Source organism: Panicum virgatum, chromosome 7N (assembly GCF_016808335.1).
Source record: "Panicum virgatum strain AP13 chromosome 7N, P.virgatum_v5, whole genome shotgun sequence".
Lineage (NCBI taxonomy): Eukaryota > Viridiplantae > Streptophyta > Magnoliopsida > Poales > Poaceae > Panicum > Panicum virgatum.
The window spans coordinates 48911799-48937165 of NC_053151.1; the positions used below are offsets into that span (position 1 = coordinate 48911799).

Below are 25367 nucleotides of genomic sequence, written 5' to 3' on the forward strand. Positions count from 1 at the left end.
GCTATATATGTATTATGCTCGATCAGTGTATCTTACAGTAATTGTTGCTGGATATGGCAAGGATTTTTGAATCTTTTTGCTGCTCGTCTTAACCTTAGGCACAAGATCAAGGGCACCACCATGGCGCCATGGTGGGCAGAGCTTGAGGTGACGAGGAGACATCTCGCTCGGATCCAAGTGCCGGCGCTGCCTTGGCCGCCAGCTGCATCTGCTCTCCTGTGCTGCAACATGTAGCCCAATGGCTCATCACTTGATCTTGTGGAGCTCTCTGATTGCTTTAGCGGCCAATGCTTCGGTCACCTCTGATTCCCGTTTGGTGCATTTGCAAGGTGCATTTCCAAATTATTATCATTTTAATTTTTTTACTTTTTAACTTCAAATTTGACCGCTCGTTTTATTTAAAAAGGATTTTGCAAATATAGTCAAATTTACAACTAGACCAAATGAATTATTTCAAATTTTTCTAGGTACAAGAACTATTTTTCTTGATTTAGTGCATTTACCTTAGTCATAATTCATTTGGTCTAGTTGTGCTTATCTAAAATTTACCAAACTTTTTTTATAGCTCTTAGGAAATAAAATAATGGTATTGTAAAAGTTATGGCTTCTAAAACTCAGTATAACAGCATGGATAAATAACCCATTTAAACCAGACATATTGCAAGATTTAATTTAAAAACTTATTCTAGAAATGTTTTCTGGATCTACCAATTTTGTACAAGCCTATGCTCACCATATGAAACACTCTAGCCAAAGGTGACCTGCATCCAAAGGATGGATCTTGAGATTTAAATAAAAGTGCATTAAACTAGTATTTAAAATAGAGCAAGATACATTGATCAAATGAAAAACTTTATATAACAAAAGTTGTAGATATTGTTTCATAGAATCAAGAACAGTTGAGTTTGTATTTTTCCGATTTTTCTACGATTTTATATCAATTTTACAAGTTCGCTGTTTAATACGTCCCGGGTGCCGGGACCAAAATATAATTTTTTTTACATTTAGGTCCTGTCGCCTAGCCAGAGGGCGACAGGGGTATAGTTTTGAAATTTTTCGAAACCGCCATATATTTTTGAAATTTTAATTTTTTTTAAATACAAAAATGAAAAAAATCCCTCAGCTGGGGGCAGCAAGGTCCGAGGGGTCATGCACCAGGATCAAGGAGGAAAAGAGCTTTCGATTTCTCTGAAGGAAGCAAGCAGCAAGGATGGCGTCCTCCATCGGAAGCGGCAGCTCGAGCTCGCTCTCCGCGGCCCTCGCCGCTACCTGTGCTCATGGAGCAGCGCTGCGCCATGGTCGCCTAGCTCGCGTATGCTCGATCTGCTCTGAGAAGATGGGCAGAAGAGCAAAAGATAAGAAAGAGACAGAAGATTGGAAAAGAACGAAGAGATAACGAGGGAAGACCGAAAAGATAAGAAAGAGATATTTCTCTGCATGTACTGCTCACCGGACGCGCCCACTTAACTTTTAATTTCTTTTAGCGGCCAGTGATTTTAGGAGGGATGAGATGATGTCATCCGTTTTTAAAAATGCATTTTCAGGAATGGAATCAAATGCTATAGTAACTCATTTTATTTGTAAGTTACATTTTAATTCGCCTTTGAAAATATTCAGAATGTTAATATAAATCTTTTTTAAGTAGTGCTAGCAGCCAAGTCCACGGTGAATACGTTCGATACTTAACAATAACTGGCATGTGGTGCCCACCGGTGATTGTTCCTTTTGATGCCGAGTCGACTGTAGTAAAAATGTTTAGAGTCAACTAGGTAGGCGGCAAGCATGGATGGAGGCGCCCCCGATTATTGAAAGCCAAGCCCAAGGGCCAAGGCAATGCAGTCTTGTAAGTCTCGCTTCTTCCAACTGCCAAAGCGTAGCTTCTTGCGGTGACCATGGTGGCCACGGTAAAAGGAGTCGAAGCTCAACAAGATGAGGTCGTGAAGAATTGCTTCTGCATGGAGGGTGGGCAGGGGGAGACCAGCTACATCAACAACAGCCAAGTTCAGGTAAAAAACAACAATTCTTTAAATTTGGGAGATCTTCGTTTACAGTTTCTAGTTCCTTCCTCGCTCTTTGAAATACAGTCACGGAATCTCGAGATGGTTGTGCCCGTGCTCAAGGAGACGCTGGACACGATCCGCCTCCCTCGCCGGCCGGAGAAGCTCCTGGCGGCGGCCGACCTGGGGTGCTCCTGCTGCCAGAACACGCTCGTCGTCGCCGATGCCATCGTGCAGCACATGACGGACATGTATGTCTCCCAGGGCCACGATCCCCCGGAGTTCTGCATCTACTTCTCCGACCTACCGAGCAACGACTTCAACACCCTCTTCCGCCTCCTCCCGGGTCGTTCCACGACCGCCTGTTCCCGGAGAGGTCCATCCACGCGTTCACCTCCACCTTCTCGGTGCACTGGCTCTCCCGGGTCCCGGAAGAAGTGCTGGACAAGGGGTCCCCGGCGTACAACGCCGGGAAGGTGTTCGTGCACGGCGCGTCGGAGGCGATGGGCGCAGCGTACCGGCGGCAGTTCCAGTCCGACCTGGCGCGCTTCCTTCGCTGCCGCGCCGCCGAGCTGAAGCGCGGCGGCGCCATGTTCCTGCTCTGCCTCGGCCGGCCGTCCTCCGCCGCCCCCTCCGACCAAGGCCGCGTGAGGCTCCTGTACGGGACGCTCTTCGAGGACTCGTGGGCCGACCTCGTCCGCGAGGTGAGCTTTGGACTCGTGTCGTGTGCTGCAACATCGGTGATCGAGCATGTCGATGCCAATGAGTACTGTTTGCAGGGGCTGATGGACAAGGACAAGATGGACGGCTTCAACGTGCCGCTGTACGCGCCGACCCTCGACGAGGTCCGGGAGGCGGTGGAGGCGGCCGGCGCGTTCAGGATCAACCGGCTGGAGATGTTGACGGGGAGCCCTCCGGTGGTCGACCGCCCAGACGACCCCGGCGCCGTCGGCCGCACGGTGGCGAACAACGTGCGCTCGGTCGTCGGCGCGCTCGTGGATGCGCACGTCGGGAAGGCGCTGGCGGATGAGCTGTTCGGCCGGCTGCAGCGGCGAGCGGAGGGGCGCGCCGGGGAGCTGATGGCGGAGATGCGGCTCCCACATGTCGTGTGCTCGCTCTCGCTCGCGCGAGACAACGCCAACTGAAAGTGAAAGAGGAGTCCTTGGTTCCGATCGCATTATTTACCGGAGTGCGTGCCACACCTAAGGAACTGTAAAACCGAGCAACACATTCATGAATAAAGATTAGATTTAAATCATTGGCTCCGTACAGATGCCGACATGTTTTTATTCGAACAATTACCAGAGTTGTACAAAGATATAAATCTGCACGTGGGCCCATTTTCCGTTCGATCAGTGAGCCAGGGTGAAGTACATGTCGAAGACGACGACGATGGAGCTGCCCTTGGAGCTGACAAGGCTGTTGGTCATGTACCCGCGCGCGAACCGGAGCCTGCCGCTGCCGGTGCCCCCCCACGATGCTGCGCTCCGACGGGCCCGACACGGTGAGGTGCCCCAGCGTCGCCAGCGTGCTGCCGCTGTACTCCCCGTAGTCGGAGAAGGCGAAGACGATGGCCGTGAGCCCGCCGGACTCGTCCAGCGACGCGTGCACGCCGATCCCCTGCGCCCTGCCGACGAGCCGCGACGCTGGGTCCGGCCCCTCCCGCAGCGCGTTGTCGAACACGTTCAGGTCGCCGAACGTCGACGCGTTCCTGTGCAGGCTGGCGACGTTGACGACGGTGGCGTTGGGCGCGCCGGCCTCGACCTCGTGGAAGTAGAAGTGGAGGTGGGTCAGCACCTCGTCCGCGGCGGAAGCCCCCGCGACGCAGCAGGCCAGCAGTAGCAGCATGAGAACCACCGGAGAGCACCGAGCAGCAGCCATGGCTTCAGCCTTCAGCCCGACACTCTTTCCCTTTATGGATGTGTGCGTATGTTTGAAGAACGAATGAAGAAGTGAAGAGTTTCAAACTTTCATATGAGGACGAGGTAGGATCGTCGTAAGGCGAGCAGTCACACTAAGACAGACTAAGCATTTCGCCAAGAAGAAAAACATTTGGCGTACATATAGTAGGTATAGGTAGTTTTTTTTATGTAATTATTATGCAGAGTCACCAAGAGCATGTTAAGGATCCTTGGATGCTACCTCCCCGGTTCTTGCTCTGGCAATCTACCATCCAACAGGTGCAAGCAACTGCTCTTATTTCTTATGAATTTCTAGGAGTCTAGGTCAACTTCATGTTGGATGTACTAAAATAATACTTTTCGGCTCTGATAAATCTTTTGAGGCAACGGAGATCCACCGAGGGCTCAAATGCATGCTCAAGCAAAGACCTCAAACAGGGTTGCACAGGATCAATGAATTGCAACCAAGGCCAGTTATCCAGAATAACGAGGTCTGGAAACAATTTGCACCCATTTCATTTTGGTCATCAGGCGACAACCTGACACCCAAGGCTTAAAAGAAATAAGAACTTGGTGAGAGAACGCTGATGATCAAATATCTGCTACACGGATAACACGTGATCCAGCTGTTAGCCCTAACAACTTTTCCCCTTCTATCAATGTGTGCTACACTCTTTGTACAAACGGGCATCGCTGCCATAATGTAATATGCAACTACTATACAATTAGTGTACAACACCGTCAGATCATATCAGAACGTTCTGTTAGAGAGTGATTGCAGAACTCAACGCTGTCGCAAATTCTTAACACTGAAGAACACGACCAGGAGCATTCAGGGGTGGCACCTCGCTGTCAGCCAGTCAGTCGATTGTCTGCTTTCTCTTTTGAGACCCTCTCTTCCTGTATTTCTTCCAGTTCGTCATCACTTCGCTTGCCTGCTTGCTCCTTCCAATAGGCAATCAATTTCTTCAGCCTCACGATTTCTTTTGGGGCAACATGCTTGCTTGTATCATTAACAATGCAACGAACCCGTGAAGCATACCTATAAGGGTTTCAATAGACATGTGAATAGCTGCACAAAGAATTCACCATACCACAAAAATGATTATAATGAAACAAATTTGCAAAAAATGAAGATCCCTATCAGTGAAAACAAAATTAACCTAGCCATCATACCCGTTTGATAAGAACATCTGAAATGATCCTACTCATGGGAAAAACTAAGACATCAAAACTAAATTGATGGCGAGCCGACGACAGCAACAAACAACAAACCAGAACAGCAGCCAAACATACACTCAATGAGCAAGGAGTAAGTGAGAAATGGAAGTACATACAAGAGTGAGTTGTAAGTCTCCTCCAAGTTAGACTCTGCTGGTGAAACATTCACGAACATCAAGGTCTTCGCATTGCCTCCAAGAGAATCACTCATAAGCATTGTTAACTTATGGTTCCGGTAAGGTATATGTTGTCCATCAGATGATAAAGCACCAATAACATCAGCCAATGCTGAAAGAGATTTATTGATACTTTGTGCTTCTTTCAGTTGTTTTCCTGCTGAACCAGATTTTTTCACCCTCTCAGAACCAGCAAGGTCCACAAAACTTAGCTGCCCAAACAGAGGAACACTGTTAATGCTTCACTTTAATATGAAACAAACTCCGAAATTAATTATGGCAGACCAAGGACTGTTTAGAATGCAATAGTTTCACAGGAAACTGTTTAGTGAGAAATCCCAACTTTCCAAAGAGGGCATAGGCAACTTGTTGGTTTTTCTTCTTTTTACGTACAAGATATTCTATGCAGCTTGCCTATTTCAACTAATCATATCAACCAAGAGAAACAAGAGTAAGCACTTCACATTAGCATACTATAAATCTATAATTGTCTAAATTAGTATTAGATCGCATACAAAACAAAACTGAACCTCTCTAAAAAAAGATGCACTATAGACCGCATAGTGCAAAGCACAAAGACAAAATAATGCAAAGCAGAAATAATATGAGTAACTACTAACTAGACTACCAGGGACAAGATCACGAGATACTATAGAAAGTATCAAAATACACAAATTTTTAATCTTATGGAACAGTTGAAATATGATTAGTTTTTCAGTTTGGTTTCCAGGTAATGTTTCCCAATGACCTCCCCATCAGGATACATGTGTATTATTTTCTACAGAAGGGAAAGTTCAATGATGTGCAGGAGGTGGCCATGACACTAATAAAGGGAGACACGATCTTTTTATGTTTATTATTATAGTTCAAAACATTGTCATTAGACTCAACCAAATTGGAGTCAAGTTCCGAGCTTCATCCTGTCGTACCTTGCCTCTTGCATATGATTGAGTCTGGAGATTTGTACTTTCAATAATGATTGAAAGGATTAAATGAGACCTTGAGCTCTCATCATTCATATTTGTTCCGGCAGTGTGCCTTCTCTCAGAACCTCTTGAAATTATAGCCCTCAGTTCTTCAATACTTGAAATGCTCACAACTGTCGCATTTTCAACTGTAACAACACCCTAAAATAAAAAACATGGAATTATTAGCTCTATAAAATAGATAGAATTGTACATGGAGAAAAAAAAGCCTCCGAATTCCCAAAGGAAGACTGCAGGATTAGGTGATGATTGGTCTGTTGCAATCAGTGTCACACAGAACACGGGTCGCAGCCACGTTCCGCGTCCCGGGATCGACCGCTCCGGAACGCGGTTCGGGGACGAAGCGGTACGAGTGACAGATCGATGCTTGGGACGCAGGTTGGAACGCTGTCCCAAGATAAACCGGATCGTCGATGAAGACAGGGAAACTAACTTGCATTCTTTGCTTCATTGAATGATGGCCTCCGGCAACCCGCGAAGCAGCAAAGCTGCAGACAGCGGTGGTGGAGCTGGAGCTGGGCGGTGGCGCAACGCTAGAGCTGGAGCAAAAGATGGGCGCTAGTGCGATGCTAGAGTCGCTAGGCGGCGGCGCGACGACACAGGAACTTCGGCGGTGGCTGTACGTACAACTGAGCTGGTTGGAGATCTAATATGATTGGTAAATGGGCCTGTCCACGTACTGTAGGCCCAAAGGACCTAACTTAATCAGAGAGAGCGGCATGAAAATAATACTAAGATCAAAATCTATTTTACAGCAGATGAATAAAATTCAAGGAATTGTCATGATTATCTTAAGATAATGATTCTTGTTCCATAGTTACGTTCCGGATACGTTCCAATTCTCTAGGGATCATGATCCCAACCTCGTACCAAATGTTCCAAAGAGGTATACCCTCCTACGATCCGGGAACTTAAAATTATCAATCCATGTTCCACGTACCACATTCCTCGTACCTACGTACCGGGAACTTTTGTGACTGTGGTTGCAATTACTGTTATCAGATTATAGCTATTTCAATATTTGAACAAAATTGTTATGGAGAGGTGCAGAAACAGTCACGCACTAAAGTAGGTAATTTAGTGTCCAAAATGAGAAAAATCTAACCGCATGTCCTTGTAACTACAACAGTAAACAAAATAGGAAAGCATTAATATCTGAATACTGTGTATCTAGAAAGCACAAAAAGGTCAATTGAGAAAAATGAAAATCAAATATGCAAATAATGCAGGTAGAAATGCAAGAACAATAAAAGAAAATCTTATACCTTAGAATCTTTTTTTATCTCTAACTTTTGCTGTTTTGCATTTTTGGGCAACAATAGGTCCACAAGATTATCTTGATAAAGCTCCACCATATACGCCTGCCCATTGTATGAAACACAATTAAAAGATAATATAGAAGGCGTATTTGGATTTAAAGAACATGTTAAACCATGTGAAATAGTGTCATTAAATCCCTTTTTTTTCTTTCCCAAACCATGTAAATAGCAAGAACAATGTATTGGCCAACATTACAAATCAATAGCCCATAAATGAATAAAGCATATGACTAGTACTCAGGATACACATGATAAACATATATTCCTCTTACCTTCAAAGAAAATGAATATTTATTACCATCACGCTTTATCACCCTAAAAAGTTCAGATGTTGCCCTTGGGGTAAGACCAGGATTGTTATCTGAACCATAAATTGTGAAAGTCTTTCCAGAACCAGTTTGGCCATAGGCAAATATACAAACATTATATCCATCAACAGCTGATTGTACCAGATACTGCATCACATAAATTCAATAGTCCATATGAGACCTAAAGTGAATAATCTTAGAAATAAAGTTTATATTACTGATAATGTCAACAACACCATAGCCTTTTGTCTCAAGCAAGTTGGGGTAGGCTAGAGATGAAACCCAAAAGAAACAAGGATAAGAGAAACACAAAAAAGACACAAGACAGAAGGTAGAGACAGGTGTAAACAGAAACAGAAACAAAGGTCATGTTTATATTACTGATAATGTCAACAAAAAACAAAAACATTTTAAAATACTTCACCTTCGTGTCCTCAAAGACTTCTTCTTGAGTAGTGTTTGCATCAAAAACATGATCATATATATGTTGCTTCGACTTGTCATCTTTCCATGGATGTGCAATTGTAAATTCATCAGGACTGCAAACTATATTTTTCTCCTCTAAAGAAAGCTCCTTATCATTTAGAGGACGCAACCGACAAAAAACTCTTATTTTTCCTTTCATATCTGCCAAGAGTTGCAACAAGTCATGGACTCATTGTCAATTTATCACAAATTGTCATAAACTAAACCAACTCTAGTTTACCTTCAATTGTATTATAGTAACGCTTCCGCAGAACCTGTTCTTGCTTATAAAGATTTTCAAGTTCCACCAGTTGTGTTCCTTGCCTTTTAAGAATCTCAGCAGTTTGTTGGTTCTTTCTGTCAACATCCTGAAATGGAAGAAAACGAAGAGTATGTAATTTTTTGAAAGACCTAAGAAAACAAATGTATCTATTGTACATCTCATACCGCTTTGAACTCTCGTAACTCATCAAGTTCTTTCAGACTACTTTGCAAGCTATCCACCTCAGAATTTCTTGCGGCAAGATTTGATTCAGCCACATTTAAGCATCGTGTTGTAACTTCCAATTTCTGCTCCAAATCAGCGATCTGAGATTTCAGTTTACGGCATTCATCCGCATAAATCTTTTCCATTGAGCTTTTCTGCTTAGTAATATTAACCATATGTAAGAAATATTAAATGAATAAACTGTCACTGTGAAATCACAGGAAAAAGATGAGTAGCACAACTAATTAAGGAAAATAACCTCTTCACTTTTCATTCTTTCAAGCCTTTGAACCTTCTGGTCAAGAAGATTTTTTTCAGACATTAACTTCTTCAAGGCTTCTTTCGATGCATCCAGCTCTTTGTGGCATGATTTTAACTCCTCCTTAAGCTTTGTAACCATCTTTTTAGACACAAAAAGATTAAATACATCATAAGTTTGCAAAAACTTTCAGAAATAAGTGTGGTCAAACCGTCAAAGTTATAAACAAGTCACAGATACCTCAATGTCACTGTTGACGCTGGCTACAGTTGTGAAAGTATCTCTCTCACGGCCCTGGCCACTTGTTAATCTGGTCTCAAGTCTACTTTTTTCCATCAGGGTAGCCTAATAAAATTGAAAGTCCGATGATTTAAACGATTTTAAGTAAACCAACTATCTGTCAGACTGTCACCATACCTGCAAAGCATATTCTTTCTCATCACATAGCGATTTTAGCTTATCCAGCTCACTTTTTAAATCTTTAAAACTTTGGCGTTCAGATTGCAAGGTGTCTCTTAGTCCTTCCAACTCTTCTTGCATCTCTGTTTCTTGTTTTGTCTTTAGCTGTAGGTCTTCTCGCAACTAAACATAATATAAAGACAATTAGTTAAGAAGGTAAATGACGATTTATGCATGTATCTAAGTGTCCACTTTTATAAGATAGGCAACACCATTTTCTTAGCTCTGTGTAAGACTTACAAAAGATACCATCTACAAAAGGTGGAATTTACGGCCTTTATTAGAAGTTACACAATTGCAGCACTAGCAACAGGCAATCTGGTTGCAAAGAAACAATTCAGAAATATCAATTTATACTAGCAAGTAGCAACAAATGTACTACTAGATCAAACATTGACCCAATGGCAGTGTATATATTTTTTTCCCTCACAAATTATGAACTGCAAATACCTTGAGTTGCCAGTATTATATGTGGCCGAAAGGTGCTTACCTGATCTGCTTTCTTCTGAGATTCCTCAACTGTTTTTGTCAGTTCTTGGACTCGCTTCTCATACATTTCAATATTTGGTGGCTTATATGATTGGTTAATATCATTCTGAGAAGTCACACTAGTAGCAGAGCGTGCTTTTGAATATCTGCGGAGCATGACGTCATTTATATGTGTTTGAAGTGCTACACATATTTCCTCACCCTAAAAGAAAACATGGTTATGTTGACAGCTAGATGATATAACAGGATTGTATGTAGTATATATGTACTATTGCCTCAGCTTTAATACCTGCTTCGTTTCAAACTGAAAGATATGAAGGACACCAGCAACTCGCATTTTAAAGAAAACAGCTGTATTGCTGCTACCAAATTGCATGATGTCTCTTAGCTCTGCAGAATGTAGATATTCCTTGGGAACTGGGCGGAAAAAGTGAACCTGCATTCATGCGGAAATTCAAAGTTAGTTTTACTTAGCAGAAAGAATATGCATTTTCCATGACATGTTTAGGATCAGACCCCTCTTTTGTTGATACCCAAGATGATTTTTCCAGGTAGCAGTCCTATTGGATCATCAATCTTCCGAACACTGAAGAAAACTGAGTTCCCATACGGAAGAGTCCTCAAGATTCTGAGAAATTGTTGCCGTGCATCGTCCTTTGACAAATGTTCCTGGGATGAAACAGCAGAGTACTTGGTAAGCTAGAGTTTCCAGGATGCTTTACCAGTTGTAAACACAAATTGCTTATATTGAATTATTGGTAGACTACTAATGAAAAGTTCAGCTAGATAAATACCATTAACTGATAGCGTGAAATGATGTCAAGCTCCCAGTCTCGCTTTGCTCTAGTAATCGCAACTTGTCTAGGAAGAAATCTCTCTAAAAGTGATATCCATTCACTGGAAAGAAAAAGGAAATGAATAGATGGACACAATTTATTCTTGTTACCACCAGAAATACTAAATGGAAAAGTGACATGAGAGATCAGGTAGAACCTTAAGCAATACTTACACACAGGACTCAGGATTGTCAACGAATCCAATCTCAACCAATATTTGCAAAGCAGAGAGTTGTGCAGCATCATCCCTGCCAACCGGATAGTTTCCCAAAATGTAATCATGTTGCAACTGCAGAACAATGCTATTTGTCAGAGCTGTTCTGGGAACAAAATTACTTGCATAATAAAAACATATGAACCGGCAGTCCTTCAATTAGCTATTAGAAGACTATCAAACCAGTACCTGCACATATGATAGCTGAACAAACATTGGATCAGTCACAGCCTCATCTGACTCGCGGAAGAGGCGTTTTTTGAATACAAGTTTGCAATGCAGAATTTCTCCTTTGTTGCGATCCTTCGCTGACTTGAATTCAGATAGCAAGTCACCGATATATTTGTTATCATCTAAGCCAATGTATTCCTCTGCATACAAAGATAATGAAATGCACATTTATCAGTTTATGCGAAAAAACCTCTACCAATCCTGCATTTCCTTCTACTTCATGATATCCAAACCACATGCACTAAATAATAAAACAGAAAAGAAAATTTACATATGACTTGGTTGTGAAAAGATATACCATGGCCAACTTCTGAAGACTTGGATCCATTAACAACCTTTCGACATTCAAATAGGCTGAAACTTGAATACACTGAAAGTTTGATAATGCCAGCAAGTTCCTGTAATTAAATGAATTTTTTGTTTCCTTAGAACATATAACTTCAAATGATATTGTAACTATGAAAATTTAACAAGAAGTTGCAGGCTTGCAGCAACAGGTATAAAGGGAGAACTGGTTAAGAAAAGTACAACATAAAAGGTACGAGTAATATACTAATATCCCATAATACTGAACGGTATATAACACTGGACAACTGCACAAACCCCGCCCTCCGACCCCCACCCCACCCCCACGGGGAAAAAGGACATGGAGAATTGGAAGTAAAACTACTCTCTTTCAGTCAAACATAAAGGTCCACTAGTTTTAGTTTTAGGTTTCAAAACATCGAAAGAGTTAGCAAAAGAATAACAACAATACGTGATCCATGTGGCATCAAGAACCATGTTACAACATCTTTTCCAGGTTGAGTTGAAGCCAAGAATATGATTACTCTATGATTCGTTATGACTACTTTTAATGAAGAAAACAGCCACCAGCTGAGTACTTAATACATACCTACATATATATAGCCTAATTGTAAATGGAGGTCAGGTGATAAAATCCTGACTCTCAGCATAGACTGTGCTTGCTTTTGTAGCATCAAACAGCTGCCTGAAATGCACTATTTTTGTGTATTCTTCCAGCCTAATATGTCAATTTTAGCTAATTTATTAACAAAACATTATTTGGAAACATGTCACATAACTAAATAAGCCACTTATTTACAACATCATTGAACTATAAAACATTCTTTAAAAGATTTTTGACAGTTTATGGCATATATCAACTCCAAAACCGATAGCTCCGGAAAAATGCAGTTACCTCAACAGCATCAGCAACTGTTGTTGCCATGTCATAAGTTATTTCCTCGAAAGTTTCGTCCAAGAAAAATACAATTGTTGTAAGCTTCCGGCTTGTTAAAAGAGCTTCTATTTCCTCTCGTGCCGGAATTGTAATCCTAGGACCTGCCTTGACTGATCGTTTCAATGCATTTAGCGTGTTCAGTGCTAGAACTCGAACATCAGAATCAGTTGTGGCTCCGTGGGCAATATAGTGAACATACTCAGACAAGTATGCCCCAATATCTTTACTTGGTGGCATAGATGATGCACAAAGATACATAAGCTCCCAAGCTCTTATTGACCAACTCCTGTAGGTTCAATAAAATATATGATTTGTACAATAAGTGTGATATCCACAGATGCTTGTCATCTATGAGAAGACGACAAGACTAACTCACCTATCAGGATTATTACGTGTTTGTTTTGAAATCTGTGCAAAGAGTTCATCTCGAAGTTCAGAACGCTTCAATGTATGCTTATAGAGCTTCGCAACTAGCTCTATTCTCTCCTCCAAACTTAATATTGCTGGTGAGTCAATGCCCATGTACTTCAGTATGACCTGGAACAACTTAATTGAGCGGCTTACAAGGTCGCTGCTTATTTTTAGTAATGAAGTTGGAATAGGATCCTGCAGAAGATACATCAGAGAAGCACTAAATTATTATAAAAAAAATGCTATCAATTGATGATGACATTAAACTTTAGAAAAAAAAATAAAGAAGACAAATAAGTTGAACCAAGTGCAACATTATAACTTCACAGATGGAATGAGATTTGACAGCATCACCTTTTGGAAGCACAACATATCTTCCAAAGTGAATTTCTCACGAGCTTGTGGTCCAACAGACTTTTTAGAAAAAAATCCACGTTTTCCAGCCGAATGAATCTGCTTCTGCATTGCTTTGAGAAAACCCTCCACCTGTCATTTTTCAGCACTGGTATCAGAGTGGGTATCAGAGTCAGGATGATTAGGATAACTGCTGGTATCGCCCTATAGAATTTCCTTGTATCTAATGCCAGTGCTAAAGATAAGTGCTGCTATTGCCCAATTGAATGGTGAAAATATATAGGGTTTAGAGTTGGAAACCTACATTTTACTATGTTTTGTTCATCTAGAAGAGAAATGTAAAATTAGAATTGAATGTTGAGCTAGCTGTCCTTAGTTTTGATTCACCTCTTAATTTCTAAAGAACATAATTCGAATTATTATAGAGGAAATACATAGGACTCATTTAGCTTCCATCTATTTCACTCTATTTCAATCGTGACATAATTGTGGGTAGTTTGCCAAATCTCACTTCTGTTTCCAAATTGACAACTGGGATATTCTGTTTTTACAAAGGTTGCACACGTTGCTGAGGATGTCGGAATGAAGTAGTCACATACCTGGAATCTATCAATTAATGGAATGGCTCCAGCAAGCTCTGGAGGTATGGACATTGACAAAGTTGATGGTGTACTGCAATACAGCAAGCTCAGTGATTAAATGTGGATCATAATTCTCAGCAACAAACAGAGCCTGCATTTGCGAGTGTGAAACAGAAGGAAGCATGGTACGCTGCCTAGTGCCTTGGCTTCAAAACAAGCACAAAATTGGTACCTACCGCATTAAACAAGTGTGGTGGTAGGGCATGGATGAGCAGCACCGCACAGGTAGCCAATTATAGCGACATGAACGCGAAATAACAGTTAAATAAATCTCAGCCGCAAGTTATGAACCCAACTTTTCGTCTGCTTTCCACTAGGCAGGCAGGGAACTCTTTCGGTAATCATAATACGCGATAGAAAATTCAAGGGAAACCTCAGACATACGAACCAGTAATAACTAACTAAAAATCAAACGTAGGCTGCAACACGAAATCAACTCACTAGGACTGTACTGGAGCCGGAACAGCAGCACGAGACGGCGGCGAGAGGGGAGGTGGAACTCACGGCGGCGCGAAGCTGTAGCCGTCGCTGTCGTAGCCGTCGTCGGCGGCGCCGTTGGCGGTGGAGGCCGCCGAGCTGTGCAGCGGCGTGGCTGCTGCCGAAGCAGCGCCGTTGCTGACGCTGCCCGAGGCGCCGTTGGGCGCCTGGTGCCCCACCCCGCCGGCCGCCATCTGCTCTACCTGCGTTCCTCTCGTCCCCCTAGCTGAGGAACCAGCGCCCCTCGGAGGCTCCCCCCTCAAGCCTCGAGTCCTCGCCCACCAGTTCACCGAGCTCCAATCGCCATCACGGGAAGCAAAGCCTCGCGACCAACCCCCGCGAACGCCGCCTCAGATCGGCCGGTCCCGGGAGCAAAAGCCAAGCAGAAGGCGCCGCCTCCGAGTCCAAGCCGCTTCGGCGCTTCGCTGCAGCGCCCCCGACCCTGCGCGGCGATTGGGTGGACAAATGGAAGCGAACCCCGGCAATGCGCGCGGTATTAGTAAGCAGACAAGCGCGCGGTCGGCGGGGGTGAGTCGGACCGGGTCGGCGCCTCGTCCGGCCGCGGCCGGCAGGACGAGATCCAAACGCGAGGAGGGGAGGAGGGGGAGGACGAGGTGTGCACTGGAGAGAGGTGGGGGGCGAGGAGGAAGGGAGAGGGGCTCACGAGGGGGCGGCAGCGGATTAAAGAAATCACGAGCCGCAGCGGAGCGAGGGAATTACTCGCCTTCCTCCTTCCCCTCCGCGCCGTGCTCTCATGATTTTTGGGAGGGGGCCGAGGGCGTGCGCGGAGATTTTGAATTTAATTTCGGGAATGGGAAATGGAATGAGAGCGGGTAGGGTGGAGTGGTCTGCGCGGTGTTTTGTTGCCGGTTGCGTTACGGCCTTGCGGGCAGGCAGGGGGGCTGCCCTGGTTGTTGGAGGAAGAGGGGGCGACCTCACCTGACCGCTCTCCGGGCCGCCGTGAGCCTGTGACCGGCCACCGGGTCCGGGTTGAACATTTAAGGCTTACTCCAACCGAGTAGGCAGCAGGGTACCCAAACCAAAAAAGGTGCTGGAAGTGCACTGTAGCAGGACCTATCTCTCTCCAACCGAATAGATAAACGCGATACGCATTTTAGGCTGAGGGGTATTGGAGACGCAGAAATGGGTCATCCCTCTCCGCTTTTTACCTGCGAACCAGAGTCCAACCTGCCCACTACGCTTTTTACCTGCTCGGGTTTTTGCCTACCCAGGTGCCCGTCGCCCATCTCCTGGCCGCGAGACCTATACAGCAAAATGGGTCTCAGTTTTTTGCCTACTCGGTTGGAAGCTGAAAAGGAGCACTGAGTGACCTGCAGCCGAATCTCGACGATAAATTGTTGATCCATCCAATTCGTGAAAATTGCTGATCCATCCATTTCGTGATAGTTACTGGTATCGCCTGTGTTTCTACTTTTTATCTGATCATTTTGCTCGTGTAATGTAATTTCATGATGACCTTCAGAGTACACTGTTGCCTCTGCCGGTGCTCTGGAACAGGATGATATGCATGACACGGCGCACTTCCATTCCTTTCCCCAGCTCATGATTATTATTATTATTATTAACAAGGTTCCAAATACGAGATCTGTTGTAATTTCGGTGACCAAATATCCAATCCAACAATCCTTTTTACTATGTCCTAAGCTGTCTCGATCCTGCCCAGCCAGAAGAAAAAAGATTGCAAAGAATCGGGTGACACAAGAGGGGAGGCCCTGTGGACGAGCCTCTTGGCAGGCCGTCGTCGCATTGGCCGCTAATGCGAAGGCAGCAGCGTTAAAATACTGCAACCACCCACGGCAACCTCTACCACTAATAACCTCTTACCGGCTGCGGCATCATGCTGCTGTGTGTTTGTCTTGCCACCGAATTCTCTCTGCCTACGTTATCTATGCTATGGCTCTCGATCGACGACGGTGGTTGCGCAAAGCTTTGTGGAGCTGCTGGCCACCGATCGACCAACAAGTCGGTCAGGTGCCAATGGAGCCATGGAGGTGTCCTCTCTTTGAAGCAGTACAGTACAAGCAAAGGGTAAGCTACTAGTACTACTACTGCTAGTACTTAGCAGCAGTAGTAAAAAGGAAAAAGAAAACGACACGGCAATGCACAGGCACGTATGCCATCATGCGGCTGGACCTGGACGTACGGTGCATCGTCAGGCTCCTTTTGCTGCTGGCCCTTGCACACATACACGTACGAGGTAGACACGGGCACACGGCTGTCGTGCTGTGCTCATCGGCCTGGTCCACCGTCGTCCACGCACGGGAGGTACGGTGCGTCGGTGCGCCACCAACCGTTGGCGTCACGGTCCCGGCCGCTGGGCGGCATTCCCATTCCGGATTCCGAAGGAACAGAGCGTGCCAGCAGGCTCAATTTTTGTTCTGTGCTGTACTCACTGTACCGCCAAGACACGGGCCGGTCCCCCTGGCCGGCCTATGCTGGTTAGCTTGGCCAGTGTCAGAACTCGGAGGAAATGGTTCTTCTGCGAACACAGAACAGAGAGGCAGCCGTGTCAATACATAGGGTGTGTTTAGTTGGTGAAATTTTTTTGGATTCGGCTACTGTAGCACTTTCGTTTTTATTTAACAATTAGTGTCCAATTATGGATTAATTAGGCTCAAAAGTTTCATCTCATCATTTACCGTTAAACTGTGTAATTGATTATTTTCTTTAACTACATTTAATGCTCCGTGCATGTGTCCAAAAATTTGATGTGACGGAAAATCTTGAAAATTTTTGGGAACTAAACATGGCCATACATGCGAGCATTTTGGATGGTTGCAAGATTTTTGTTTTGGCCTATGGAGCTAGTCGTGCCACGATCAATGCAATCTTATCATGTATCGGAGTTGATCCCAAATCAAATGGCAAAAGCATCATGGATTCATGGTAGTTACTAGTACTTACTAGTTACTAGTAGTAGTAGTATCTGTGACCCCTTCCCCCCTTAATAAAGGCAGTGGTTGTGGATGAAAGCATCATGTGTGTTGTATCGCCTGCGTCATGGTTCGTGGACACTAGCTCTTGTCGTCTGCGCAAGACGAGTACTATCCCAGAGAGATTCTTAGAGAATTTAAACAAGGATCTAGCGGCAAGGACGCAGGCGAAGTCGGGTCGTCCCTTTTGTTTATGTATTTCGTTCGCTGCTTGTTCTGGTGCTTTTTGGATTTTCCGACGTACTGCTCTACCACCACACCACGTGAAAAGGCCAAAAAGCCAGGGCGAGAACACCGATGCGTTGTGCATGCTTGTGCACTCGATGGAGCGCGAGAACTAACGGGTAACAGGGACGTGCCAATGATGATTAAGTGTGACAGGTCGAGTAAGTCCTCGATCTGCCTAATAGCGCTGTCACGGCCCGGCCACAGACAGTGCCATCTTGGATCTAGTAGTAGTTCTTCCGAGTCAGAGTCAGCGTCACCCGGCACGTTCAGGCAGCTCGTGCTTTGCGTGTCAGGTTCTCTGCAGTGGGCTCTGCATCCCGCTCTCAACACGTTTTAGAGTTGAAGATTGGAGAAAAAATCCCCGCAGCGGCACTCTGTAAACGGCGCGGTAAGTTAGCGAGCCCAATATTTTGTGTCAAATCCAGCGCGGTAGAGAAGGAACTCCACAGCCGACGTGGTGCGGGGCCCGCACATCCGCGCGCCGAGCTCGGATCCCGCCGCCGCCCGCCATGGCCGCCAAATCCAGCCGAGCTCGAGCGGGCCCGCCATGGACCCGTGCGGCTGCGCGCCTCCGCCCCACCTCGCTCTCGAGGCCAACGCCATGGACCCGTGCTCGCGCTCGAGGAGCAGAGCAGAGGAGGGCTGCCCGGCCGCTGCTGCCTCGCCGCGCGCCGCGGTCCGGGCGCCCAGCCATGGCCGCCGGGGAGGGCGGACTAATCGAGCCGCGGCGGAGGGGAGCTCGGCCAGGGCCTTTGCCGCGCGCGGATCCGCGCCACGGGCCGGCGGCGGAGGCCGCCCCGCCGCGCCTCGCCATGGCCCGCTCCCGCGTCGAGGTAGGGAGGGGGGAGGGGCACGCGCACGGCCCCGCCGTGGCCGACCTCGTGCCGTCCCGCCCTGATCCTCGCCGGCGCCCCTCGGTCCGTGCCGCGGCCGCCTCACCGGCGCCCCTCCGCCCTGCAGAGCTCCCTCCCTCCCACGGCTCCGCGTTGCCGAGCCGCCACGCTGCGGAGCTGGTGCCTCACCTCGGTGCCGAGCAGGGTATGGGGCGGCGGCGGCCTGGCGTGGAGCAGGGCCTCCGCCTCTCCGCTCGCCGCGTCGCCGCTCCGCACGCCCGCCCGCCACCGCGGCCTCTGCTCCGTTCGAGCTCGGCGCGCCTCCTTGGGAGGAGGGAGGACGACCGACGGGAGCGAGGATGCACGGCAGGTGGGCCGCGGCGAGGCCTCGCACGGAGGGAAGAGGGAGGTGGAGTTCCGCCGCCGCCTCCCCTCGCCCTGCGACCCCGCAGCGCGCGGATCTGGCCGGCGGGGCAGAGGGGTGCGGCGAGGCCCCGCGCGGAAGGGGAGCAAGCTCGAGCCGGAGGCATGGGGTCGAGCCGGAGGCATGGGGAAGGAGGTGGCCGGCTCCGGCGCGCGGGCCAGCTCCGCCACGCCCGTTCGCCGTCCGGCGAGCCCGCTCCGCCGCGCCCGGTCGTCTCCATGGCGAGCTCCATGGGCGGACGGAGCTCGCGCGCGGGGGCGGGGCCCCTGCCCCGGCGGAGAGAGAGAGCAGGGAGGGAGAGAAGGGAGGGAGGCGCGGGGTAAAAAAGAATTCTGACACGAGGCCCCACGAGTGGGTAGTTGGGATAGAGTAGAGATATAGAGAGTGAACGAGCGCAGCGAAACTGAATATAGAGAGGAGAATCTCGATGACTAGGCAGAAATATTTCTTTTGGAGAGTGAATTTAGAGAGTGACGAGTGCGGAGAGCCTCGTGGTGGATTGAGAGTCAAAGGAAGCTCGGGAGTTCACTTCAAGTCTCGCCAAAAACTTGTGCTAGTTAACCAGCTAGTTAGCTACTCCTAGCTATGTAGTACTAGTACGCGATCGTTATTCGTTCAGACAGCCAGCTAAGGGCGTCTGCAACGGGAGCCCAAATCGCCAGCATATATACTCTCTCCATCCCAAAAAACAGGGCGTATAGTTTTTGGCACGAAAATTAGCGCATGTCTCAAGAGAAGATTTGTTTCCCTCGGTGCCTCTAAGCAGGATTAACGGAGCCCAGTCCACGACGCCCCATTCTGCATGCAATGGAAGGTAATCAATGAGCTGCATGCAAGGAGAGTGATCGGCATACAAGGAGAGCGATCGGCAGGGAGAAAAATCTGGCGTCTCTCCTTGGCCTGGATGCAATCCTTTCCGATGCAAGGAGAGCAAAATTTTTTGTTCCACCTAATCTCCCATCCCGTAGAATTTTGGGCCTGAAAATAAGTCACATGACACTATAAATACACCCCCATGTAGGAACCCAATTCGTTCACGTTGCCTCTCTCTCACTAGCTATGGCTCTGTTTGCTCGATGGCTCGTTCTCTTGACCTGTCTTATTGGTCTAAACGAGCAGCCTCAAATCTTGGTGGACGAAGGTAGAGCATTGCTTCTCATTTCCTATCTTACTATTGTGATTTGTCTCTAATTTTTTTGTTGGTTTTGCCACTTAATTTGTCGATGTGTTTCATCACTCATGTAGAGCATGAGGACGTACATTCGCAAGACGAAAACGTTGATGCCGGCGGCGGCGGTGTCCATCCCCAGAATGGAAGTAAGGAAATTTTATTTGTAAGTTCCGGTAAATTGTATGAACCCTATGCGTTTTGTAATCAAGTGGATGATGCAACTACAGATACGGTGGAGAGTCATGTTCACGCTAGGCTTGGTCTAGCAGGTCGACGCCGTGGTGGTGGTTTCAACGTGAGCGGCGGTGCCGTTCATGGCAGTAGTGGTCGCGCTCGCACAAGTCTAGGACTGACACGACGTGGCCGAGCAACGAATGGGCAGCAAGCCGTCGAACATGGGCTCCAAGCTGAGAGCTCCAACGTTGCCGAACCTGCAAGATCTGATGTCAACCGTGCTGAACAAGGAGGTCATGATGAAGGTGGTTCTAGCGTTCCTCGAGGTAAGCAATTTTGGTGTGTTGTCGTGCATTTTTTTCGAGTCAAATTTTGTTCGTCACGGTTAGTACTTAAGCGTTTAATTTTATTCTCATTTTGTAGATGCGAACGCTAGGAGGAGGAACACATACAGCGATGAACAAAAGCAGTCCATTTATGCCATGCTTTTAGAGCGAACTAGTTTGGGGAAGTTAAATCATGGTGTTACTAGGATTGTTTCGCACATAACAGGGGTGCCTTGGAGAGTTGTCCAGCGCATATGGCACAATGGACAACAGGGTGATGGGGTTAACGGTGTTGTTAGCAAAAAACCAAGAAATTGTGGTCGTAAAAAGAAGCCATTTGACCCACAAATAATCAAAACAGTAGAGTTGAAAAAGAGAACGACTATCAAGGATTTAGCCAATGAGATACATATAGTGGACGGACGGTGTGGAGTGTCCGTGGACGTACAGTGGAACAGGCTATAAGAACGTCTCCAAACAGCCATACAAGGAAACAGCATGCATGTATAGAAGGAATCGTCATGCCATCTGCCTCGTCGGAAATTCTGGAGTGACCGTTTGAATATTGCATCAAGAAGGAAACATGCATGCGGTCATTAACAGGATACAGGTCATTAATAGGATACCAAACCAAGGAGAAGGGTACATGTGTCCAGATTAGGGGAGAAAAGCTAATACGCCTAGTTTTTTTGGAATATGATCCAAAACTCTATACACCTTGTTTTTTGGGATGGAGGGAGTATTATTTTATGCCACCTGGATGCGAGAGAATGCAAAGAATGGACTCGCTAGCGAGTCCTGAAGCAGCTAGCTCGCACGGAAACCAAAAAAGCTCTGAGTCTCTGATCCTCAGTCCCATCTCATCTAATCAGACTAGGGTATCGTATTCTTCAATATTTTAACTTTCTTTCCGTTCTCGTCGCTAGCGATTTCAACCGGTCCGTTGCGGAAGCCCTAAGCTAGGACACGCCAACTGCAAATCAGCAAGCTAGTATTGCCACTGTAATTTTTTTAGAATAGTATTGCCCCTGTAATAATCCGATTTTAAATGGCCACTGTAGACATTAGACAAATTAGTGGAGTGCAATTACCTAGTGTCAAAAAAAAAACGTTGCGTAGGTTGGTGTAGTTAGTAGAAGACCAGGAGCGCGCGGCGGCACGTGCTGGATGGAGAAGGATCGGAGGCTCATCGTGAAGCCCCCAAATGGAGAAGGGGGAGCGCGTGACGACCGCGCATCCGCACCGCCGAAAATGACGTGCCCGCGCGGGTGCCGTGCCGGGCGGCGGATCAACGGCGACCCCGCGGCGCTGCGCCCAACAGGCAACAGCGACGGTGGATCTCCCCGGGCGAGGGCGACGCCGCGTCGCCGCGTACATGCTCTGGAATCTGAAATTCTGAATTGCCCCGTGACCGACTCCTGCCCACCACGCGCCCCGTCGTGAGGCCACTGACATTCTCCGGCCTGCCACGGATTGTTTGCAACCATTTTTTTTCCTGAAAGTTTTTTGTTCGCGACCTGGACCCCACATGGTATGGTAGGGGACTACGGGCAGCTTAGCCGGACCGGGAGGCGATTAAGATGGATCGCTCTGACGTGCACCAATGGCCATTTTTAGTGGGAGTGTTATAGTAGTGTCATAGATATTAAATTTGCTAACATTACCAATAGTATGAGGAGAGAGGAGAGATGAATGTCATGAAATATGAAAGGAGTGTTATCACCATGATACTCCACTGGTACAGTTCTCAATTTTTTAATTTTGATAACAGTGTCGATGACACTTACACTAAAACTGGTCAACCACTTTGGAACGGGCCCTACTGATGCTCCGCATATTTACCAGCTCGAGTGGACTACCAGTTGCACTGTTCCCGTATGTGCGCCGCATTAATTCATTTCCCTTGGCTGGGACAGCGGCCAGCCGGTGACCTTAGGCTGGTTCCAACAGCGGGTCTGCAGCCCCAGCCCACAGCCACAGCCACGTCAGCTCTCGCCAGCCCACTCGACCCCAGCGCTCCATCAGTCAGCCTGCAGCCTCAGCCCACAGCAACATCAGCGCCACGTCAGTTTCTCCATTCCAGACTTAACCATTTCAGAACGCGTTGCTCTATGATTTAAATTGACACAACAAAACTACTTTATTAAATTTAAAAATTTAGAAATTACATAAAAATTCGAAATAAAAATTACACGACAATTTAAAATAAAGAAAATTACATAAAAATATAAAAATTACATAAATCTACTCGTCGTCGTCGTTGAGGTGAAGCTGTTGTTGCAGACGTTTTAACGCTCGGTCATGAACCTTCTTCTGAGCATCCGTCATACCGTCCGTCGAGCGTGAACTGAGTATGTTCCACTGCTTCCACAGTTTTGCTTGAGCGTACTCGTGGGTGATCTTGCAAAGATCTTCCAACTTTTCGCCCATCTCTGCGGAATCAGTAGAAGTATGGCTGCTTGAGCCTACCTTCCCCTTACCCTTCCGCGCAGCCGCCTTCGATCTATCACGACCCGGGGGACGGTTCACCTCCTCGTCGGTCTCCCGAGAGCCGGAGCTATACTCACCGGAAGCTCCGAGACGTGATCTCTTCGACACGTCTATATTCGGCCCACCACCATGCTTCACTGACCATTTCGGCTGGTGACGGACAGCTTCCCACCAATGAAAAAGCTTAAACTCATGGCCAGCCCTTCGTGCATACCTTGCTTTGGCTTCGTCCATCACCATGTCGTCGTCGGCTCCACTTTGCCGCTTCGACACTTCTTGGTTGTATATTGCATTGAACAAGGAGACCCGTGCATTGTACATGGACCAATGATCCTTCAGTTGCTTGGCGGTGCGGTGTCGGAGTGGGTCGGTGGTGGCGTTGTAGGTGTCGCTTATTTGGCCCCAAAAGGTTGGGCCGCTCTTGCTGTTTCCGTCCACGCAATCGACCGAGTGCATCAACCAAGCATTAACCTATACAAAACTAACTTAGTAAAACTATACTTCAACTGACATTAGCGAACACGAGAAACGAATGAGGACGTACCAGTTTCTCCTCGTCTGCGGGCGTCCACTCATTCCTCTTTTTGGGAATGGCTGGACGACATGGTGCGGTCGTACCCCCGCCTTCATTCTCCGAGCCAGCGGAGGCAGCACCTCCAGCATGACCGTGAGGGGCAGATGTCGTGAATGTGGGAGGCGGAGGGTAGGGGTATGGAGGGTACGGATATGGAGGGTAGGGATATGGCGGAGGAGCATCGGTCATGGGAGCAGGATATGGATACGGTGGGGGAGCGACTCTGGAAGTGGCGGGAGCTGGAGGATACGGGTACGGTGGGTAGGGATACGATGGGTACGGATACGGCGGAGGAGCACCTATGAAAGCGCCGGGAGCTGGAGGAAACAGCGCTCGGGGTTGCGAGGGTGGAGCAGTCTCCGAGCGGCGATGGAGCGGCGAGTAGTCGAATTCCTCCTCGGAAGCATTGGTACCCGGCGTATTGTTAGTCGAACGCTCGGGGTCGGCGTTGAGCAGGTCGAAGTATGACTGCATATTTGGACTCCAGTTTGCCATGGTGGAAGAATTTGAGAGAGGAAGTGGGTGAAATAGGGAGTGAGAGGTGTGGAATGAGCTCCAACTAGCCCTCTCTATTTATAGATGAGTTGGGGATGAAATTTGTGATTTTTTGGAATTTTTTTCGAATTTTTTGGAGTCCAAACGGTCAAAAACGGCTAATTGCAACGGCTAGCTGACGTGGCGCTGACGTGGCAGCCGTTGGCCAATCACAGAGCGCCGCGTGGCAGCCGACCGGACGCGGGGTCGGTACCGACCAGTCGGTACCGACCGCGCGCGGCTCCAACGCCGGTCGGTACCGACCGCCCGGCCGGTCGGTAGCGCTACCGCCCCGCGCTCTCGGTTTCCGCGCTTACCGACCGGCGCGGGTCGGTAGCCGGGTCGGTACCGACCGGCGGGGGTCGGTACCGACCCCCGTTGGAACCAGCCTTATGATGGATGTAGTTGCCGTTGCTCGGCTGGTAGTCTGGCCGGCCGGCCGGTACCTGACCCCGGCCGTGTCTTCTGACACGTCCGCTTGAGGGTGTGTTTAGTTTAATTTGCATTTTGTGTTTTTATACGAAAATATTTAATATTTAAAGTATTAAATGTAAAGTAATTACAGATCTCATCTGTAAACTACGAGACAAATTTAATGAGTCTAATTAGAGGATCATTAGAGCATGTTTACTGTAGTAATTTAGTGTCTAATCACGTTCTAATTAGGCAAGGATACCCACTCCTACTACAGCAAGGCAGGACTCGCGTAGTCATCCGTAACTACGCCATAAGAGGCGGAACAGCTGGGCCCCACGGGTCAGGCTCTTACCTCACCGGGCCAACGGCCCCGGACCCGCTCCCCACTCTGGGACGAGTCCGGTGACGCCACATGTCCCTGAGGAGGGGAAGCTCCGCGCCAACAGCCGAGGGTTCGGACCCCCTATAAGGGTCCGAGACCTCCCCGCGTCCGTCCGGACCTCCCACGCGCGTAGAACCAACTTACCGCCGGGGCAGGGTCCGGGGGCGCTACGTGTCCTGCAGGCGCGGCCACGAGTCTTCCGCTGGAAGACTCGCCCACCCATCGCATTCAATGCGGGTGGTTGAGGCGTTCTCTGCCGCCACGGCACGCGGGGCAGCCTTTGACAGGCCTCACTGTAGAACCGCGTATTACCGAGGTACACAGTGCAGCCGCATCCGCGCAGAGCCCGTATGCCGCATTAAATGGATACGACGGCACGGCACCTT

The 25367-nt window shown here is 47.5% G+C and overlaps 4 protein-coding genes and 2 pseudogenes across 4 annotated transcripts; 3 read left to right on the forward strand and 3 right to left on the reverse strand.

The window, feature by feature from the left end:
* The first annotated feature begins 1107 nt into the window (after nucleotides 1-1107).
* LOC120680750 lies at nucleotides 1108-3255 on the forward strand (annotated as a pseudogene).
* Nucleotides 3256-3270: 15 nt separating this feature from the next.
* Nucleotides 3271-3889, reverse strand: LOC120680751 (annotated as a pseudogene).
* A 562-nt stretch (nucleotides 3890-4451) lies between these two features.
* Nucleotides 4452-15206, reverse strand: LOC120681641 (kinesin-like protein KIN-14I). The gene is made up of 24 exons (XM_039963232.1): nucleotides 14733-15206; nucleotides 14502-14696; nucleotides 13956-14028; nucleotides 13357-13488; nucleotides 12968-13197; nucleotides 12550-12877; nucleotides 11647-11746; nucleotides 11307-11488; nucleotides 11077-11192; nucleotides 10862-10964; nucleotides 10584-10736; nucleotides 10357-10503; nucleotides 10069-10269; nucleotides 9537-9701; nucleotides 9360-9464; nucleotides 9120-9260; nucleotides 8821-9015; nucleotides 8615-8741; nucleotides 8333-8535; nucleotides 7873-8055; nucleotides 7547-7642; nucleotides 6225-6422; nucleotides 5236-5507; nucleotides 4452-4940 (listed from the first exon to the last, which is right to left on the reverse strand). The coding sequence occupies exons 2-24, from the start codon at nucleotides 14666-14668 to the stop codon at nucleotides 4751-4753; spliced, it is 3807 nt and encodes a 1268-aa protein (XP_039819166.1). The 5' UTR covers nucleotides 14669-14696; nucleotides 14733-15206; the 3' UTR covers nucleotides 4452-4750.
* A 3142-nt stretch (nucleotides 15207-18348) lies between these two features.
* On the forward strand, nucleotides 18349-19236 carry LOC120681380 (translation initiation factor IF-2-like). The gene has a single exon (XM_039962872.1). The coding sequence runs from the start codon at nucleotides 18349-18351 to the stop codon at nucleotides 19234-19236; it is 888 nt and encodes a 295-aa protein (XP_039818806.1).
* A 680-nt stretch (nucleotides 19237-19916) lies between these two features.
* Nucleotides 19917-21049, forward strand: LOC120681381. The gene is made up of 4 exons (XM_039962873.1): nucleotides 19917-20054; nucleotides 20159-20230; nucleotides 20312-20584; nucleotides 20682-21049. The coding sequence occupies exons 1-4, from the start codon at nucleotides 19973-19975 to the stop codon at nucleotides 21047-21049; spliced, it is 795 nt and encodes a 264-aa protein (XP_039818807.1). The 5' UTR covers nucleotides 19917-19972.
* A 1474-nt stretch (nucleotides 21050-22523) lies between these two features.
* Nucleotides 22524-24053, reverse strand: LOC120683975 (glutathione S-transferase T2-like). Its single transcript, XM_039966058.1, has 2 exons — nucleotides 23619-24053; nucleotides 22524-23545 (listed from the first exon to the last, which is right to left on the reverse strand). Exons 1-2 carry the CDS (start codon nucleotides 23835-23837, stop codon nucleotides 22829-22831), a joined length of 936 nt encoding a protein of 311 aa, XP_039821992.1. The 5' UTR covers nucleotides 23838-24053; the 3' UTR covers nucleotides 22524-22828.
* Nucleotides 24054-25367: the final 1314 nt, after the last annotated feature.

Bases quoted from the DNA above. Each gene is read 5' to 3' on its own strand.
- LOC120681641 (XM_039963232.1), bottom strand. From the start codon at position 14,668: ATGGCGGCCGGCGGGGTGGGGCACCAGGCGCCCAACGGCGCCTCGGGC. The intron at 11,747-12,549 runs GTAACTGCATTT...ATTTAATTACAG, and splicing joins CAGTTGCTGATGCTGTTGAG to GAACTTGCTGGCATTATCAA. The intron at 8,056-8,332 runs GTGAAGTATTTT...TATGTGATGCAG, and splicing joins AAGTCTTTGAGGACACGAAG to TATCTGGTACAATCAGCTGT.
- LOC120681380 (XM_039962872.1), top strand. From the start codon at position 18,349: ATGGCCGCCGGGGAGGGCGGACTAATCGAGCCGCGGCGGAGGGGAGCT.
- LOC120681381 (XM_039962873.1), top strand. From the start codon at position 19,973: ATGGCTCTGTTTGCTCGATGGCTCGTTCTCTTGACCTGTCTTATTGGT. The intron at 20,231-20,311 runs GTAAGGAAATTT...ATGCAACTACAG, and splicing joins TGTCCATCCCCAGAATGGAA to ATACGGTGGAGAGTCATGTT. The intron at 20,585-20,681 runs GTAAGCAATTTT...CTCATTTTGTAG, and splicing joins TGGTTCTAGCGTTCCTCGAG to ATGCGAACGCTAGGAGGAGG.
- LOC120683975 (XM_039966058.1), bottom strand. From the start codon at position 23,837: ATGACCGATGCTCCTCCGCCATATCCCTACCCTCCATATCCGTACCCT. The intron at 23,546-23,618 runs GTACGTCCTCAT...AGTTTTGTATAG, and splicing joins CCGCAGACGAGGAGAAACTG to GTTAATGCTTGGTTGATGCA.